The 17,438-nt window shown below is 42.3% G+C and overlaps 1 protein-coding gene across 1 annotated transcript in view; it reads right to left on the reverse strand.

Annotated features, from left to right (window-relative positions):
• LOC111973606 (cadherin-12-like) overlaps positions 1-17,438 on the reverse strand; it is a 213,753-nt gene that overhangs the window by 55,178 nt on the left and 141,137 nt on the right. The window contains exon 6 of the mRNA XM_024000989.2: positions 16,533-16,720. Coding sequence (XP_023856757.1) covers positions 16,533-16,720 — 188 coding nt within the window. The remainder of the gene's footprint in view (positions 1-16,532; positions 16,721-17,438) is intronic.

A 17,438-nucleotide genomic window follows, 5' to 3' on the forward strand; every position in this document is an offset into this window, starting at 1 on the left:
CTTCAGCCTCGATGAGAGAAAATCACAGCCAAACAGTGCTGTCAACACATCACAACACCATTTTTAATTCCACTCGTGTGTTTCACAGTGATTTTCATAAACAACAACAACAAGAATTGCAGGAAAGGCAAAGGAACAGGGTCTCTTGCTGATCCCAGATCAATTGAGCCATTGCAGTATGTATAATAAATGGGTCAGCGGATGAGGGCTGGTCCTATAGCTGTTTGGAGCTAGGGTGGTGTTTTTCACAGGGTCAACTCAGCCATTGACTGACTGACAGCTTGACAAATTTCTRCCCATCATGGGGATGTCAGACTAGCATTAGCCGTCCGTCTCCTCCCATGACATCACCGGTCAATTGAGCGTGGGTGAGGGGATCATTGACGTCCCGGGAGAGTGCCTTGATGTTCCATTGAATTTGGTGGCCTCACACTGCTGAGATAAAGAGGATGCTCACTTTATTGTCCTACCYTCAGTCACACTGGTCATTGTCCTTGGCTCTCTCACTGCTCTTCCCTCTATACAGCTCTCTCACAGTGATGTGGTGTCGTATTGAGGCTGCGTCCCCATTCCCTTACGTGTACACTACTATTGACTATGACACATAGGGATCTCGCCAAAGTAGTGGCTTGTATCTYGAATAGGGTGCAATTTGGGACGCAGACACAGTGATGTGGTGTTGGTTTGAGAGACCTGCCAGCCAGCTAGCAGTCTAGCAGAAGTCCTGCCTAGCTGTCCACACTGCAGCGAGCTGAGCCTACAGCGGAGTGGAATCAGTGCCTGTGAGAGATTCCTCACACCAGCCAGGACAGGGTTTGGCCGCGAGATGAGCCCTGACACACAACTCTAATCTATTACACCCCCACATTCACACCTCCTCCAGACCACCAAAGAGAAACCACCACTCCATCCTGAGTGCATTTCCCCTAGTCTTCTTCATTTCCTTTTCTCTCTCTCTCTCTCTCTCTCTCTCTCTCTCTCTCTCTCTCGCTCTCTTTCCTTACCCTCATGCACACACTCATGTGCACACAGACACACACACTTTTAAGGTTTGGTGAAGGTGCTATGTCTGTGTTGGGCCACCTGTATCTCCTGCTGATCTGTGGCATCTTCTTTGCCTTCCTCCTCTTCATCCTCCTCCATGGGTGCCTTGCACACCAAGGCCCAAAATAACTCCCCTCACCTCCTAGTGTAACATCCAGTTCAAACCACTTCTTTTAGTGTGTGTGCATAAGACTGTTCTCTCTGTTTCAGCATGGTATGTCATTAAAGGTCCCTATATATAWATGATATATATATGCTATATATCCATCAGCTCACTCTTTCTAACAGTGATACACAGTATAGGAAGACTGTGCATTCAAATTAACAGAAACACATGTACGTTTTATTTACATCACTTTTGGGTTTAGTTGGTTTTGTACTTTCAAAGGACTTTGATCTTAAATAAATATTGAAAAGCTTACTGGAAGCCATTGATTCTGAAGTTCCCAATGGGTGGCAATGTGACAAGCAGAAAATCCAGGCTCGTACTTTTCACTTCTTCTCCACTGAAGATGGTTCCGCCGTCTTAGCACTTAGCTTTGACCATTACCTTTTTAGAGCCCAGTAGTAACTCATCAGGACCCAAGAAGTGCCAATGGTTTAGAGGCTCTCTGATAATTTAATGTTCAAAAATCCCAGTAATTACATTTCTGATAGAGAAATGAGACTGTCTGGCTTTTGCTAAATTAAGTGCTTAATTGATGATGACTGACTGGGATATAAAAGGTCCACTAGACTAGCCTAATACTGACAATGGTTCTGACTTTGAAAATAAAAATTGGAGGCAAGTTAAAAGGAATCATTTCAGTTCATTCTTCAAATTATTAAATCAATACTGCTGTTTTGCTGTTCATTGTGCTTCGTGCTTTGTGTTTGAAAATTGCAGTGCTTTGTTATTTTATTGTGTAGCTAAATGCATCTCTCACAGTGACGTAGGGTTAATGTAATATTGTACACATTAAAAACAAAAGGTTCTATATAGGGCCAAATAAGGGTTCTTTGGGAAGAATGAATGATGGTTCTTCGGATCCCTTTTTGGTGCTYTATAGAACCCTTTTTTGAAGGTACTATAAAGAACCATGCTCACACAGTTGTAAATGGAACCTTTATGGTGCTATAAATAACCCATTCCTAAGATGATATGAATAAGTAATAAAATAGGTTCTATATAAAAGGTTCTATATAGTACCAAAAAGGGTTCCACTATGGTTATAACCCTTTTTTGGTGCTGTAAGGAACCATTTTTAAAGGTATAGAACATTAATGGAGAATGGTTCTACAATCTCAGAGGTTCTACAAAAAAACATTTGAAAAACCACACAGGGTTCTTTTTCTTCCTTTTAGCCATATTATATTGTTAAAATTCCTTAAGTTTTATCATGTTCATTGAAAAGTTGAAAAAGATTGAGAGTCCATACAAGAGAAWTGAGAAGAACTGATTGTCACAACAGTTCTCAACATAAGGCCATACAGCAGTCTTTCACAAAACACTGTCACTGGCCATAATCATTGTCAATATCGCATAATACAAAAAATGTGTTAAAACTGGAAAGACATTCTCACTCACTCCTCCACAAAAAGAGCTGTGCACAAACCACGCCCCAATGTTCTAATGAGCTGTTGCCATTCKTTTTTATTAWCACTAAAAGAGGAAATAACCCTTTTCTGAACGACAAAGAACCATTTAATGTCTAAAAGGGTTATTTGGGTTAGTATGGTTTTTACATAGAAGCACCCTTCCCAAAGAACCCTTGAGGAACCCTATTTTTTGGGGCGCGCATTTTGAATGTGTGATACTAGTAGTATTCATGAGGAWAGTYGAACCTCACATTTTTTGCTGCACTAGTTTGGTACTCGTCATATCCTACTGTACTTCTAGTTGGCTTGTGGGATGAAGAGTGTTTCTAAATGAGAGACAGCATGAGTCCTGTACAGTATTTAATTGGATCCCCTGGATAGGAGCCAACATGGTTTATGCCACACACACGTTTCCGCCAAACAATACCATTCCTCCAGGCTTAGTACATTTCAATTACACATATCGGCAGTCCAGTCATTTTCCCTCACATACGCTTAAAGGAAGACTAGAGGAAGCGAATGAACACGCGAGCAGACAAATGCACCACAAACACACTAATCTGACTACAAGCCTCTTACCAGCACAACCCAAGGATGTGCTGTATCATGCATGGGCCATTTTTTCTTTCTCCCTCTGTCATTCATTCTCAGTTTGGGCAAGTGTGTGTGTGTGTGTGTGTGTGTGTGTGTGTGTGTAAATGTGCCTCTGCTTGTGCATATTCAGGCAAGTGTGAGTGTGTGTCTCTAAGCATGTGTGTGTGCATACTTCTCTTACTGGGACTGGGGATTCCTCTACTGTGGCGTCTGTCTATTGTCTCTGGTAATCTTTTCTTTTGCAGAAGGGATGTCTAACACTGCATGCGTATGTCCTTATCCCTCCACGCCTCACCCTGCATGTTACTGTATGGGTAGACTGGGAAGCCGATGATTATCCCCTGAACCCGTTACCCTGCCTGATCCTCTTATCATACAACAAACCTCACTGAGCCCCTGATTTGGGGTCTGCCAAACTGTGTGCAGAGCCGCTGCTTCTGGTTTTCTCTGCCCTCTACCCACTGCTGTGGGGGCAATGAGAGAGGAAAGAAAGAGAGTGAGGGATAGAGAGAAAGAGAGAGGTGGTAGAGCGAGGGGGAGAGATTCAAACAAGGGCCTATTTGCACACCCCTCTCTAGGGARGGGCAGCGATCCATTCTAAGACTGTGTGTAGGCGGGTCAGCATTCTGAAGTAACACTGTCAAGAACTCATAAAGACTCCATCTCCAACCTCCCTCTTACTCCCCACTCCCCTTTCACACCGTTCTACTCATACCCCACTGTGTCCCAGAGATGGGTCAAGGAACATTTAGAAAATTACACTGTGGGGGAATCCAGTGTGAGTGGCTTAAAGATGTCACCCATGGATGGTAGCTTTGTGCAGTTGCCTCCCAGCGAGGGGAATACATCACACTGTATCAAGCACAGGAGGTAAAACAATAGAGGAGAGATACGATGGAAAGGAATCCCTGGRCCATCAATCTGTGGTTTCTACGACGTAAACAAAGAAATGTCCTCATTTACATCATAATCTGGGCCTGTCTTGTTTATAATTCCCTTATTCACATTTGGAGCAAGTCAGTTCAGTTTCAATGCTCTACTGCAGTGGTCACCAACCTTTTCTGAGTCAAGATCACATTCTGAGTCAAAATGCAAGCCAGGATCTACCGCTCTGATTTTTTTAAACACAACTTAAAAGACATAAGCCTATACAACATTAACTAATTAGAAACAGTTCTGTAGCAATGAAATTTGTGCCGTATGCTATAGGCCCAATAAAATATCAGTGATATTGGCTATGCTTGAATTTCCCTGCCAATGTAGTTCTTCTCAGACCATTTTGAAATTATATTTAAAAAATGTAGGTACATGAACACACTGGTAAAATATCATTTTGTTGTATTACTTGTGAGGCACAGCTGAGTGAGCATAATAATTCGATTTTTTTTTTACTGGACTGATGGCCTGCATCTGATGGTCAGTCAGAGGGGAGGGAGGGAGCAGTGGTGATCACCGGTTGGTGATATCTATATATCTACAATCCACTCATAAGCAGAACATATGTATACATACACTAACAACACACACATACATACACTAACAATACACACACACACACACACACACACACACATGCACTCTGCATACACATTTCCCTGCATATTGTTTAGGATAAAAGGAGTACACCAACCTGTGGTGGAGGCAATAAAAACCCAATTTGTGATTCCCCAAAGTATCAAATTGAGTCACATTTGCATACATCACCTGAAAGGCACGGATAAAAAAGAGGAGAAGCAATGGATGACACCATGTTGCCATGTCTGCATGGGTTTAGGTACTCTTTATTTTTAAAAATCTGTATTTTCCCAACCTAGAAGTTTTGAAGAAAGCTTTTTTCAGATATACAGTATATTCCTTCAAACTATTTGTCACAAAAGTTGATTTTGCACATTTGTACATGAAACATCCACTATTGTGCTTCAAGGGAAATACCTCTGAAATACTACAACAAGAGAGCTGCTGCAAATATAAGGGCTTTGCCTGAATTGCACAATTTAATTCTTAAAAGCACTTGYTTGGGTGGCATTTTACGAGTCTTGTTATACTTAAGTCTGGCACAAAGGTATGAAATGAGATTTGTGTAATTCTTCTCTCTTTCGCTGATTTATGCATCATAAACAGTACCAGTAAAACATTTGGACACACCTACTCATTCAAGGGTTTTTCTTTATTTTTACTATTTTCTACATTGTAGAATAATAGTGAAGACATCAAAACTTTGAAATAACACATATGGAATCATGTAGTAACCCAAAAAGTGTTATTAAACAAATCAAAATATATTTTACATTTGAGATTCTTCAAAGTAGCCACCCTTTGCCTTGATGACAGCTTTGCACACTCTTGGCATTCTCTCAACCAGCTTCATGAGGTAGTCACCTGGAATGCGTTTCAATTAACAGTTGTGCCATGTTAAAAGTTAATTTGTGGAATTTCTTTCCTTCTTAATGCATTTGAGCCAGTCAGTTGTGTTGTGACAAGGTAGGGTAAACAGAAGATAGCCCTAATTGGTAAAAGACCAAGTCCATATTATGGCAAGAACAGCTCAAATAAGCAAAGAGAAATGACAGTCCATCATTACTTTTAAACATGAAGGTCAGTAAATCAGGAACATTTCAAGAACTTTGAAAGTTTCTTCAAGTTKTTCTTCAAGCTCTATGATGAAACTGGCTCTCATGAGGACCGCCACAGGAAAGGAGGAGCCAGAGTTACCTCTGCTGCAGAGGATAAGTTCATTAGAGTTACCAACCTCAGAGATTGCAGCCCAAATAAATGCTTCAGAGAGTTCAAGGAACAGACACATCTCAACATCAACTGTGATGGTGTTTTGCTGGTGACACTGTTTGTGATTAATTTAGAATTCAAGGCACACTTAACCAGCATGGCTACCACAGCATTCTGCAGTGATATGCAATCCCATCTGGTTTGCGCTTAGTGGGACTATCATTTGTATTTCTACAGGACAATGATCCAACACACCTCTAGGATGTGTAAGAGGTATTTGACCAAGAAGAAGGTTGATGGAGAGCTGCATCAGATGACCTGGCCTCCACAATCACCTGACCGCAACCCAATTGAGATGGTTTGGGATGAGTTGGACCGCAGAGTGAAGGAAAAGCATCCAACAAGTGCTCAGCATATGTGGGAACTCCTTAAAACTGTTGGAAAAGRATTCCAGGTGAAGCTGGTTGAGAGAATGCCAAGAGTGTGCAAAGCTGTCATCAAGGCAAAGGGTGGCTACTTTGAAGAATCTAWTTWWWWWWTAWATATATTTAACACTATTTTGGTTACTACATGATTCCATTTGTTATTTCAGAGTTGTGATTTCTTCACTATTCCACAATGTAGAAAATAGCGAAAATAAAGTAGGTGTGTCCAAACATTTGACTGGTATATATTTTTACCCCCTAAAGTCGATATCTGTGCCACTGTGGAAATCGAATTATCATTTTTGTTTTAATCCCCTTAAAAACCTGTCAGTTTAAACTAGAGATATCTGTTCTTTTATGCATTMGATGCGTCTCAATCTACCGCATTCGCTGATGTCGTACTTCCGCATATGCTGTSAAAGGTGACAGCTCAAGAGCAATGTTTGTCAGACTATGAGACATCCATGAAAAACTTTTCGTCTTCTCACAAAATCTACGGTAGTGTTCCAACGGTTTGGCCTACAAACTAATATGACCCCTTTGTGGAAAGGTGTCTCTCGCGAACACGAACATGTTGGTTTTTCTCTAGGACGCCCACGGGCCACACAAGACTCATTTGAAGGTCCCAGTTGAAGAAATTAATGGAAGTAAATATGTGACTCATTTCAGGAATCTAGGCATATGTTGCACGTCACTACTTCACAGGAGAGCRGTTTGAATGTAAACTTTTTTTMAATGAAAATGTGTTTTTTGGCAGAAATGGCTTCTGGAACTTGTGAACTTTAATGTGCCTTAATAACAAACGTGTGGGCTGTCTGTAAATACAAATACAATTGTTAAATTATGAGCCTAGTTGGTTTAGCCACAGAAAAAGTGAGCAACCTTCCCGCTAGCCATGATTGGCTGAGATAATAAGTGAGCTGGACATAACCAATTGATGAGTTTGGATTGGTCTGCCATGTAGCATGCTTCTGTCTACAACATGAGCTGATCAGTATGTGTAGGTAATCCTTTCTAACGTGGTTTTTTGAAATATATAGTGTAGTAGAACTGCATAAGTGTTGTCTCCACTTTCTGGAGGACCGAGTCTTGAATMATCAAATCAAACTTTATTAATCACGTGCCGAATAAAACAAGTGTAGACCTTACCGTGAAATGCTTACTTACAAGCCCTTAACCAACAGTGCAGTTCAAGGAGAGTTAAGAAAATATTAACCAAATAAACTAAAGTAAAAAATWWAATTAAAAAACAAAAATTAACYGATAGCTAAGGAAATGGAGAACAATCTGTCGTTTGATTGCAAATTTGCAGAAGGTGTCAAAAACAGAAGTCCCAGAATYCTGTTGTATGAAACACCTGTCTCCGGATTACATCTTAAAACTGAGGGCAACCATGGCATCCATGACAGAGTGGGAGAAGCGTCCATCCATGTATGTGGGTAAGATAGTCTAGCTAGCTACATTTTCAGATATTACACGTTTCTAATTTAGTCAGAAAGTGGTTTTCATTTCAAGTTAAAGTGTACTATTAGTAGCTAGTCATGTGCAATGTTAGTTATATATTTGTCCAGTCCACTCATTATCTCAGTCAATCATGGCTAGCGGGAAGGTTGCTGGCTTACTGAGCAAGATGACATCGACAGAGAGGGCTGTCGCGCGTCTAGTCCTTAGGAAACTTTGCAGTATTCAGTTTTTTTTGTATTATTTCTTACATTGTAAAGTAAAAAATTATAAAAAGTACCACAATAACATAACAATAACAGGGCTATATACATGGGGTACTGGTACCGAGTCAGTGTGCGGGGGTACATGTTAAAGGTAATTTGTACATGTAGGTAAAGGTGAGGTGACTATGCATAGATAATAAACAGCGAGTAGCAGCAGTGTACAAAACAAATTGAGGGGGGGTGGGTCAATGTAATAGTACGGTGGCCATTTGATTTATTCAAACTCGTCATTCAGCACTGCGTCTGTACCCCGACCTGTGCAACTGGGTCCTGGARTTCCTGACAGGCCGCCCCCAGGTGGTGAGGGTAGGAAACAACATCTCCACCCCGCTGATCCTCAACACTGGGGCCCCACAAGGGTGCGTTCTCAGCCCACTCCTGTACTCCCTGTTCACCCATGACTGCGTGGCCATGCACGCATCCAACTCAGTCATAAAGTTTGCAGATGACACTACAGTGGTAGGCTTGATTACCAACAACGACGAGACGGCCTACAGGGAGGAGGTGAGGGCCCTCGGAGTGTGTGTCAGGAAAATATCCTCTCACTCAATGTCAACAAAACAAAGGAGTGATCGTGACTTCAGGAAACAGCAGAGGGAGCATCCCCCCATCCACATCGACAGGACAGTAGTGGAGAAGGTGGAAAGTTTTAAGTTCCTCGGCGTACACATCACGGACAAACTGCAATGGTCCACCCACACAGACAGCGTGGTGAAGAAGGTGCAACAGTGCCTCTTTAACTTCAGGAGGCTGAAGAAATTGGCTTGTCACCTAAAACACTCACAAACCTTTACAGATGCACTATTGAAGGCATCCTGTCGGGCTGTATCACTGCCTGGTAGGCAACTGCTCCGCCACAACCGCAAGGCTCTCCAGAGGGTAGTGGGGTCTGCAAACGCATCACCGGGGGCAAACTACCTGCCCTCCAGGACACTACACCACCCGATGTCACAGGAAGGCCAGAAAGATCATCAAGGACAACAAACACCAAGCCACTGCCTGTTCACCCCGCTATCATCCAGAAGTGAGGTCAGTACAGGTGCATCAAACGGGACCGAAAGACTGAAAAACAGCTTCTATCTCAAGGCCATCAGACTGTTAAACAGTCATCACTAACGTAGCGTGGCTGCTGCCTACATACAGACTCAAATCTCTGGCCACTTTAATACATGTAATAAATGGATTTAACAACGGCACTTTAATGATGTCTACATATCCTACATTACTCATCTCATATGTTACTGTATATACTGTATTCTACACCATCTACTGCATCTTGCCTATACCGCACAGCCATCGCTTATCCCTAATTTATACGTACATATTCTTATTCATCCTTTACATTTGTGTGTATAATGTTGTCATTGTGAATTTGTTAGATTATTTGTTAGATATTAATGCAATGTCGGAACTATAGCACCAAGCATTTCGCTACACTCGCATTAACATCTGCTAACCATGTGTATGTGAGCAATACAATTGGATTTGATTTGAAACCACTCGATCCGTCTATGGGAAGTGGTTCGCATGAAAGTCTCTGGTTGTCCACCAGAAGTTACAATGTCCTTTGTTGTAGGCTTCTTCTGTCTGGGAGTGTCCGTTAGAATATATACTTCAGGCGTACCACGCGGTGGGTTAGAGGACCTGTTCTTCCCTATCGTCTTTGGTCAAATGTCCGAGACTACTTTACATGCACAGCTGCAGACTGTGAATGTTTGGTTCWGTCTTTTTAACCATTTCAACGTGTGGGCCATGGCCTCACGTTCTCTGGTCTCAATGGTTGATTATTCAGGGTACAGCTAGGACCACTTTACARGCCGGGCAGCAACCTGGCATGTTTTGGTCTAATGTAAATTTTGTTAGCAAGTCCTTTTAAGCACTCTGGTCTTTGAGGGCATTCTGTCATGTTGACACAAACTCTGAGCTCACTTGGGCATGGCTACTGACTGGGCACACGTTTGCATGAAACAGAATTCTCATTTACTAGGCTAAAATCACATTTCAATCTTTTCAAAAATAGTTTTATATATACAGTGTGAAAGCTCTTAAAGTTACAATGTTTCCGTTATAACATCTTTCTGATCATTTTAATGATATTAATTTTCCATATTCCATCTCTCATCATTCCCAACATTCGGATGTTGAAATATATTGTCCCAGTGTCTATTGTTTGATGTTGAACTTTTTGGAGGCGAAGTCTCTCTGTGTAACAAAGAATTTTCAGCCTTCCAATCCTGCAGAGCCAAAGGGAGAGTTTCTGCAAGGTATTTAAGTCATAAAAGACTGTATACCCAATCCCCTGGAGGACTGATACTAATGAGTTTACAAGCTCATGTGACTGAAGCCATGGAGGCTGGTAAGAGGAGGACGGCTCATACGCTGTAAACCCCAAGGCATTTTTAACCCATAAGAGTCTAAACCCTGCCTAAGCTGGGGGAGGGGGGGTGGGGTTCTACTAAGCTATATGTAATTGTTTTAAGAAGGTCATACCAATGATTAATTAGCTATTTSATTTWGAATTTTAAGACCCATTGAAGAATCCCCCAAAATATTATTAGATGAAAAAGTAATTTGGACCTTACTGCTAATAGCCCATACAAATGCATTGAATAACAGATTCACTACTTAGAACAAACTTAATTTTGAACAATTGTTCTGAGTGTCTGTTCTATATCTGAGTTATAAGAAATATATTTTTTTTAAATGTTATTTTTTATATGTATTTAACCCCTTATTTTTGGCACTAATCAGTCTCCATATATACTCCCATACATTTTTTCAACTGGTACTGGGGGACCTTCATACGAGTATTGTGAGGCCTATGGGCATCCTAGAGCAATGCTACAGATGATTTTGTGAGAAGACCAATTTTGGGATGTCMCATGGTCTGACAAACACCGCTCTAGCTCTGTCACCTTTCATATATCTCTAGCTTAGACTGACAGATTTTTATTGSGATTTTATCTTATGCTAATTAGATATCTGCAGGAGTACGGACAGCGACTTTAGTTAACTCAAATACTTCTAGTAAGTTGAACTCAAAGTCAATGAAAAGTCAATATTACTTCAAATGTTTATGTGGTACTGACTCCAAACTAAATGAGAAGTCACATTTTTTATTAACAGATAACAAATTAACTTTTTTTCCTAAGTAGATTTTAAGGAATTTTTGTAGTGCCAATGTTTGTTTTTGGAGATGGCTTGYCTGTGTGCTCTATTCTATACACCTGTCAGCAACGGGTGTAGCTGAAATAGTCYAATCCACTAAWTTAAAGGCGMGTCCATATACTTTMGATTATATAGTYTATCTTAAGGCCTTATTTTGAGGCCTCGCTTTACCCTAATACAGTGGCCTGCAAGTAGGGTTAAAAAATTCCACTACGTTTTCCAAAATTCCCAGATAAAAAAAAGTATAATCCTGTTGGACGATTTCCAGAAATTTTCCCACTGGAATTTCTGCATTCATAATGACAAAATTATTGGATTAGTTTAGACAAATGTATATGATTTATCTTTGTGTAGCATAAGATTAATCAATCACTCAATGTAAATGCAAAAACACGGATATTAAAAACAATAACATTTAAAAAATCAACCTGCCTTAGTGCATGCTGGGTAAAAAGTTAATTTGTTATAATAACTTAAATAATTGGGAGTTGCCACTGGTCCCCACCTCAAAAGGCAAATGATCGCTGTGAACCAAGGAACCTTGGGCCAACGGGGAGCCACAAGAATGAATGATAAGRCCTCCCGCCGCACCCTCTCCAACATGGGCTGAATCAGAACCACTGCCYGAAARGCGTTAAGGAAGGTCTGWGGCCACTGGTGCGCCAGAACATCCYTTCCCAATGGGGCACTGCCGAACCTCTCCCATATCTGGGCAACCACCTAGGGGTGTAGTCTCCACTCCTGTGGAAGAGCYCCCCATCCCCTGGATAGCAGATCGCTTGAGTTGAGGCAAATGGGAACATGCATCYCCTGAAGTGAGAGCAAATGAGCACTGCTCAACAGCAACAAGGAGCGAGCCAAGGTGAGGAGGGGGAGGGACTGAGTCCCCCCTGCCTGTTGATGTACTGTATGCCACTGTCGTCATGTTGTCGGAATTGACCTGCACGTGCCTCCCGACAACCACGTGGGGCAGAGCATGGAAGAGGAGTGGTTGGTCAATAAAAAAGTGCTCAGATGAAGTAGAGGCTAAGCTACAGGACTGTTTTGCCAGCACAGACTGGAATACGTTTGGGATTCCTCCAATTGCATCGAGGAGTACACCACATCGGTCATTGGCTTCGTCAATAAGTGCATTGATGACGTCGTCCCCACAGTGACCGTATGTACATACCCCAACCAGAAACCATGGATTATAGGCAGCATCTGCACTGAGCTAAAGTCTAGAGCTGCCGCTTTCAAGGAGCAGGACTCTAACCCGGAAGCTTATAAGAAATCCCGCAATGCCCTCCGACGAACCATCAAACAGGCAAAGCTTCAATARAGGACTAAGATCGAGTCGTACTACACCGGCTCTGAKSCTCMTCGGATGTGGCAGGGCCTGCAAACCATTACAGACTACAAAGGGAAGCACAGCCGAGAGTTGCCCAGTGACACGAGCCAACCGGATGAGCTAAACTACTTCTATGCTCACTTCAAGGCAAATAACACTGACACATGCATGAGAGCACCAGCTGTACCAGAAAACTGTGCGATCATGCTCTCCGCAGCCAATGTGAGTAAGACCTAAAACCTTTAGACAGGTCAACATTCACAAGGTCTACACAGACGGATTATCAGGYCGTGTACTGCGAGCATGCGCTGACCAACTAGCAAGTGTCTTCACTGACATTTTCAACCCCTCCCTGTCTGAGTCTGTTATACCAACATGTTTTAAGCAGACCACCATAGTGCCTGTGCCCAAGAACACTAAGGTAACCTGCCTAATTGACTACTGACCCGTAGCACTCACGGCTGTAGCTATGAAGTGCTTTGAAAGGCTGGTCATGGCTCACATCAACACCATCATCCCAGAAACCCTAGACCCACTCCAATTTGCATACCGCCCTAACAGATCAACAGCTGATCCAGTCTCTATTGCACTCCACACTYCCCTTTKCCACCTGGACAAAAGGAACACCTATGTGAGACTGCTATTCATTGAATGCAGCTCAGCGTTCAACATCATGGTGCCCTCCATGCTCATCAATAAGCTAAGTACCCTGGGACTAAAAACCTCCCTCTGCAACTGGATCCTGGACTTCCTGAAGGGCCACCCCCAGGTGGTAAGGGTAGGTAACAACACATCTACCACACTGATTGTCACGTTCTGACCATAGTTCTTTTGTATTTTCTTTGTTTTAGTGTGGTCAGGGCGTGAGTTGGGTGGGTATGATCTATGTTTTCTYTTTCTATGTGGGGTTTCTCGTTTGGCCTGATATGGTTCTCAATCAGAGGCAGGTGTTYGTCATTGTCTCTGATTGGGAACCATATTTAGGTAGCCTGTGTTCTATTGTGTTTTGTGGGTGGTTGTCTTCAGTCTTTGTGTGTCTGCACCAGATAGAACTGTTTCGCTTTTTCACGTATTGTTTGTTTTTTTGTATTTGTAGTGTTCAGTTTTGATTTATTAAAATAAGATGAAACACTAACCACGCTGCGCTTTGGTCCGATCCTTCTACCACCACAGACGATCGTTACACTGATCCTCAACAAAGGGGCCCCTCAGGGTCGTGCTCAGCCTCATGTACTCCTGTACACTCATTACTACATGGCCAGGCACGACTCCAACACCATCATTAATTTGCCGATGACACAACAGTGTAGGCCTGATCACCGACTACAACGAGCAGCCTATAGGAGGAGGTCAGAGACCTGGACGTGTGGTGCCAGGACAACAATCTCTCCCTCAACATGATCAAGACAAAGGAGATGATTGTGGACTACAGGAAAAAGAGGACAGAGCATGCCCCCATTCTCATTGCAGTGGAGCAGGTTTGAAGAGCTTCAAGTTCCTTGGTGTCCACATCACCAACAAACTAACAAGGTCCAAGCACACCATGACAGTCGTGAAGCGGGCACAACAAAACCTATTCCCCCTCAGGAGACTGAAAAGATTTGGCATGGGTCCTCAGATCCTCAAAAGGTTATACAGCTGCACCATCGAGAGCATCCTGACTGGTTGCATCACTGCCTGGCATGGCAACTGCTCAACCTCCGACCGCAGGGCACTACAGAGGGTAGTGCGAATGGCCCATTACATCACTGGGGACAAGCTTCCTGCCATCAAGGACCTCTATACCAGGCCCTGAAAATTGTCAAAGACTCCAGCCACCATAGTCATACTGTTCTCTCTGCTACCACACGGCAAGCGGTATCGGAGCACCAAGTCCGCTTCTGAGCACGCTTCTGAACAGCTTCTACCCCCAAGCCATAAGACTCCTGAACATCTAGTCAAATGGCTACCCAGACAATTCACATTGCCCCCCCCCTCCCCTCTCCACACCACTGCCATTCTCTGTTGTCATCTATGCATAGTCACTTTAATTAACTCTACCTACATGTACATACTACCTCAACTAACCGGTGCCGCAGCACATTGACTCTGTACCGGTACCCCCCCCCCTGTATATGTTGTTATTTTTTACTGATCCTCTTTTATTACATGTTACTTTTATCTCTTATTCTTATCCTTATTTTTTGAAACTGCACTGTCGGTTAGGGGCTCGTAAGTAAGCATTTCACTGTAAGGTCCTGTTGTATTCGGCGCATGTGACTTTAAAAAATMGACTTGATTTGAAATCCCGTGCACTGCTCTGGTGCTCCATGTCATTTCCTACCACTCTGCTAAAAAACGCTTTGAGTTCACAGGAAATAAAACTCCCACTCCAAATTCGCTCCATTAATTTAAATCACAATTTAACCAACACCCATCTATTTTTGTGAATACCTGAACCTACCAATTGTTTTTTATGTATTGAAACCAAACCATATGGATTTGAATGAAAAGTATTTGAAATAACATGAAAAGGTAAATCTAAGAAGCCAACATCATTTCAAATAGGCTACATGTKATATTAAACAGCATATAACAGCATAAGAGCCAGACATGTAGCCTAAAAAGAAAAGAAAAGGAATAATTAGGCTATATTATTTAAATTATGTCAAGGCTATAGCCTACAAAGAAATACATTGTGAAGCATTTGTGAGTGTGACACAAGAGGCTGGTAGGGACATAAAGAGCTCACCATTTAAAAAAAAACATTTTGTTGTTTTAAATGATTATATAGTCTATACATTGCCCATATAGGCTGTGACWTACTCATAATTAAATACAAATTAAACGAAAAAGGACTTATTAGTGCCTTAGAAACACGAGTTTGGCCAGTCTGTGGCTTCAGGCTCATGTGATGGTGCCTGGAGAGCRAACCAGCAGCAGAGAATATCCTCTCCGCACTTGCAGAGCCACTGGGGATGCTAAACATCCTTTTGGCCAGTCTTGCCAGGCTTCGCAGAGATGCAGAGTTGTTTTTTTGATTTTTCTATGGGTAGGCCTAAAGGTTTTTAGGCAAAATAAACCAATCAAAAGCTCCTTGAATGTGGGAATGTGCAAGACCTAATGGGCACAGTATCAATTATGGCCTATTGTACAGATAATAGAACTAAWATGAACGAAACATTTAAGAGATCTGATTTTTAGTTTAAAAATACTGTGCTACTTTGACATTTAGTTATCTACCCACCTCGTTCCTTTCTTTTATCATGTCCACATAGTAAGTACACCATCATGCTGTCTTTTCAGATTCCACAATGGTTATTTGGTTGTGGACACTACATTACATCACAATCACTCTCTTGCTCCTCATCTTTGTAAGTCTCCTTGATTTAGCACATGTGTGTTTTATCAGTTTCTTTATGAAAATATTTACCGAACTCCATGACGGTAGCTAAAGCAAGGGGCTATAGCAGCACACAAGTAGAATACAAATGCATGCTGGTGTGGGCATGCCCTGAGCTCGTGAAGTGATGCTCCAGCCTTTGGGAATCTCTCAACAAGCTCCAGTCAAATTGAGCACGCTTGTGAGAGCTGCCTGAGAGTTACGTACACTGTCAGAAGTTCCAGGTAATTGATTGATATAGCAAGCACTCCGTGACACCYTCCATACTCCCCGAATTGAGTAACCCTTGCATAGCGCGCCCCACCCTTGGGGGGACGCGTCTGTTGTGACCACGATCAGCCAATCGTCAAGATAGGAATTGTCAGGTGCGATTGTAGATCCTTGCGAGAGTGCGACTCCCCATAGTATGTTGTACCGAAGTGGACAGACTGAAAGGGAACACTGAAAGGGAACATGTGTTTGATGTGTATGATACCATTCCAATCATTCCATTCCAGCCCATTACTATAATCCTGTCCTTTGATTTAAATTGCCATCACGTGACTGATGAAGACCCTTACCCTTTTGAGAATGAGGATTCCTTCCTGATTGTGTTCATTGGTGATGATGTCAAACATGTTGCCTCCGTCCCCCGGTACGATGTTGTACTCTACTTCCGCGTTCTTCCCAATGTCCAAGTCATGAGCTTTGATCCTTCCCACAGCAGAACCCACTGCAGAGGACTCAGGGACTCTCAGGTGAAAGAAACCTTACAGACAAAAACAAACAAATAGATTGATCTAGAGTTCATTTTCAACTTCTGGCATTGTATTGATAATTTTTTCAGTGTGTCCCTAAATAGTTTGGAAGTGAGCAGCAGAGCAACTGCATCTGCCAATTGGCATTGTTGGCATGGTAATTATTTGTGCAATACAGCAAGAGAAAGGGAGAGAGAGCAGCAGACATAAAGAAAGGACAGACGACTTCACCCCTGGTCTGAACCTTGGTGCTGTAACATCATTATGGAAATATCATYGTATTATTAGAGTGGAGTGACTACCTACCTAAGTAGCCTGTTGTAAAAGGCATATCAAAAATATCCAAAGACCAGGGGCCTCATTTATAAAACTGTGKGGAGGATTCACGTCAAAGGTGGCGTACGAACGAAACAGAACGTTCTTACGCACAAAAATATTTTGATTTATAACACAGTGTGCACGCACGTCCCACGCCGGTTTCCCTTTATAAACCAAAATCAACAAAGAATTTGGCACACGTGAGCGAGCGTCTTGTCCCACCCTTTTAACACCCATTGTTGCCTATAAATAGTCAGGGAAACGCCTCTAATTAATATTCATCCATACTGACTGCTAGACGACAATGACGGCAAATCCCGACAGAAAGGCTAAAAAAAGAAATTTCACCCAGTGTGAAATGGAGAGGTTGAAGCAAGAAAAAATATATTGTTTGGTGGACACAGTGTGGGC

This window comes from Salvelinus sp. IW2-2015, linkage group LG14 (genome assembly GCF_002910315.2).
Source record: "Salvelinus sp. IW2-2015 linkage group LG14, ASM291031v2, whole genome shotgun sequence".
Classification (NCBI taxonomy): domain Eukaryota; kingdom Metazoa; phylum Chordata; class Actinopteri; order Salmoniformes; family Salmonidae; genus Salvelinus; species Salvelinus sp. IW2-2015.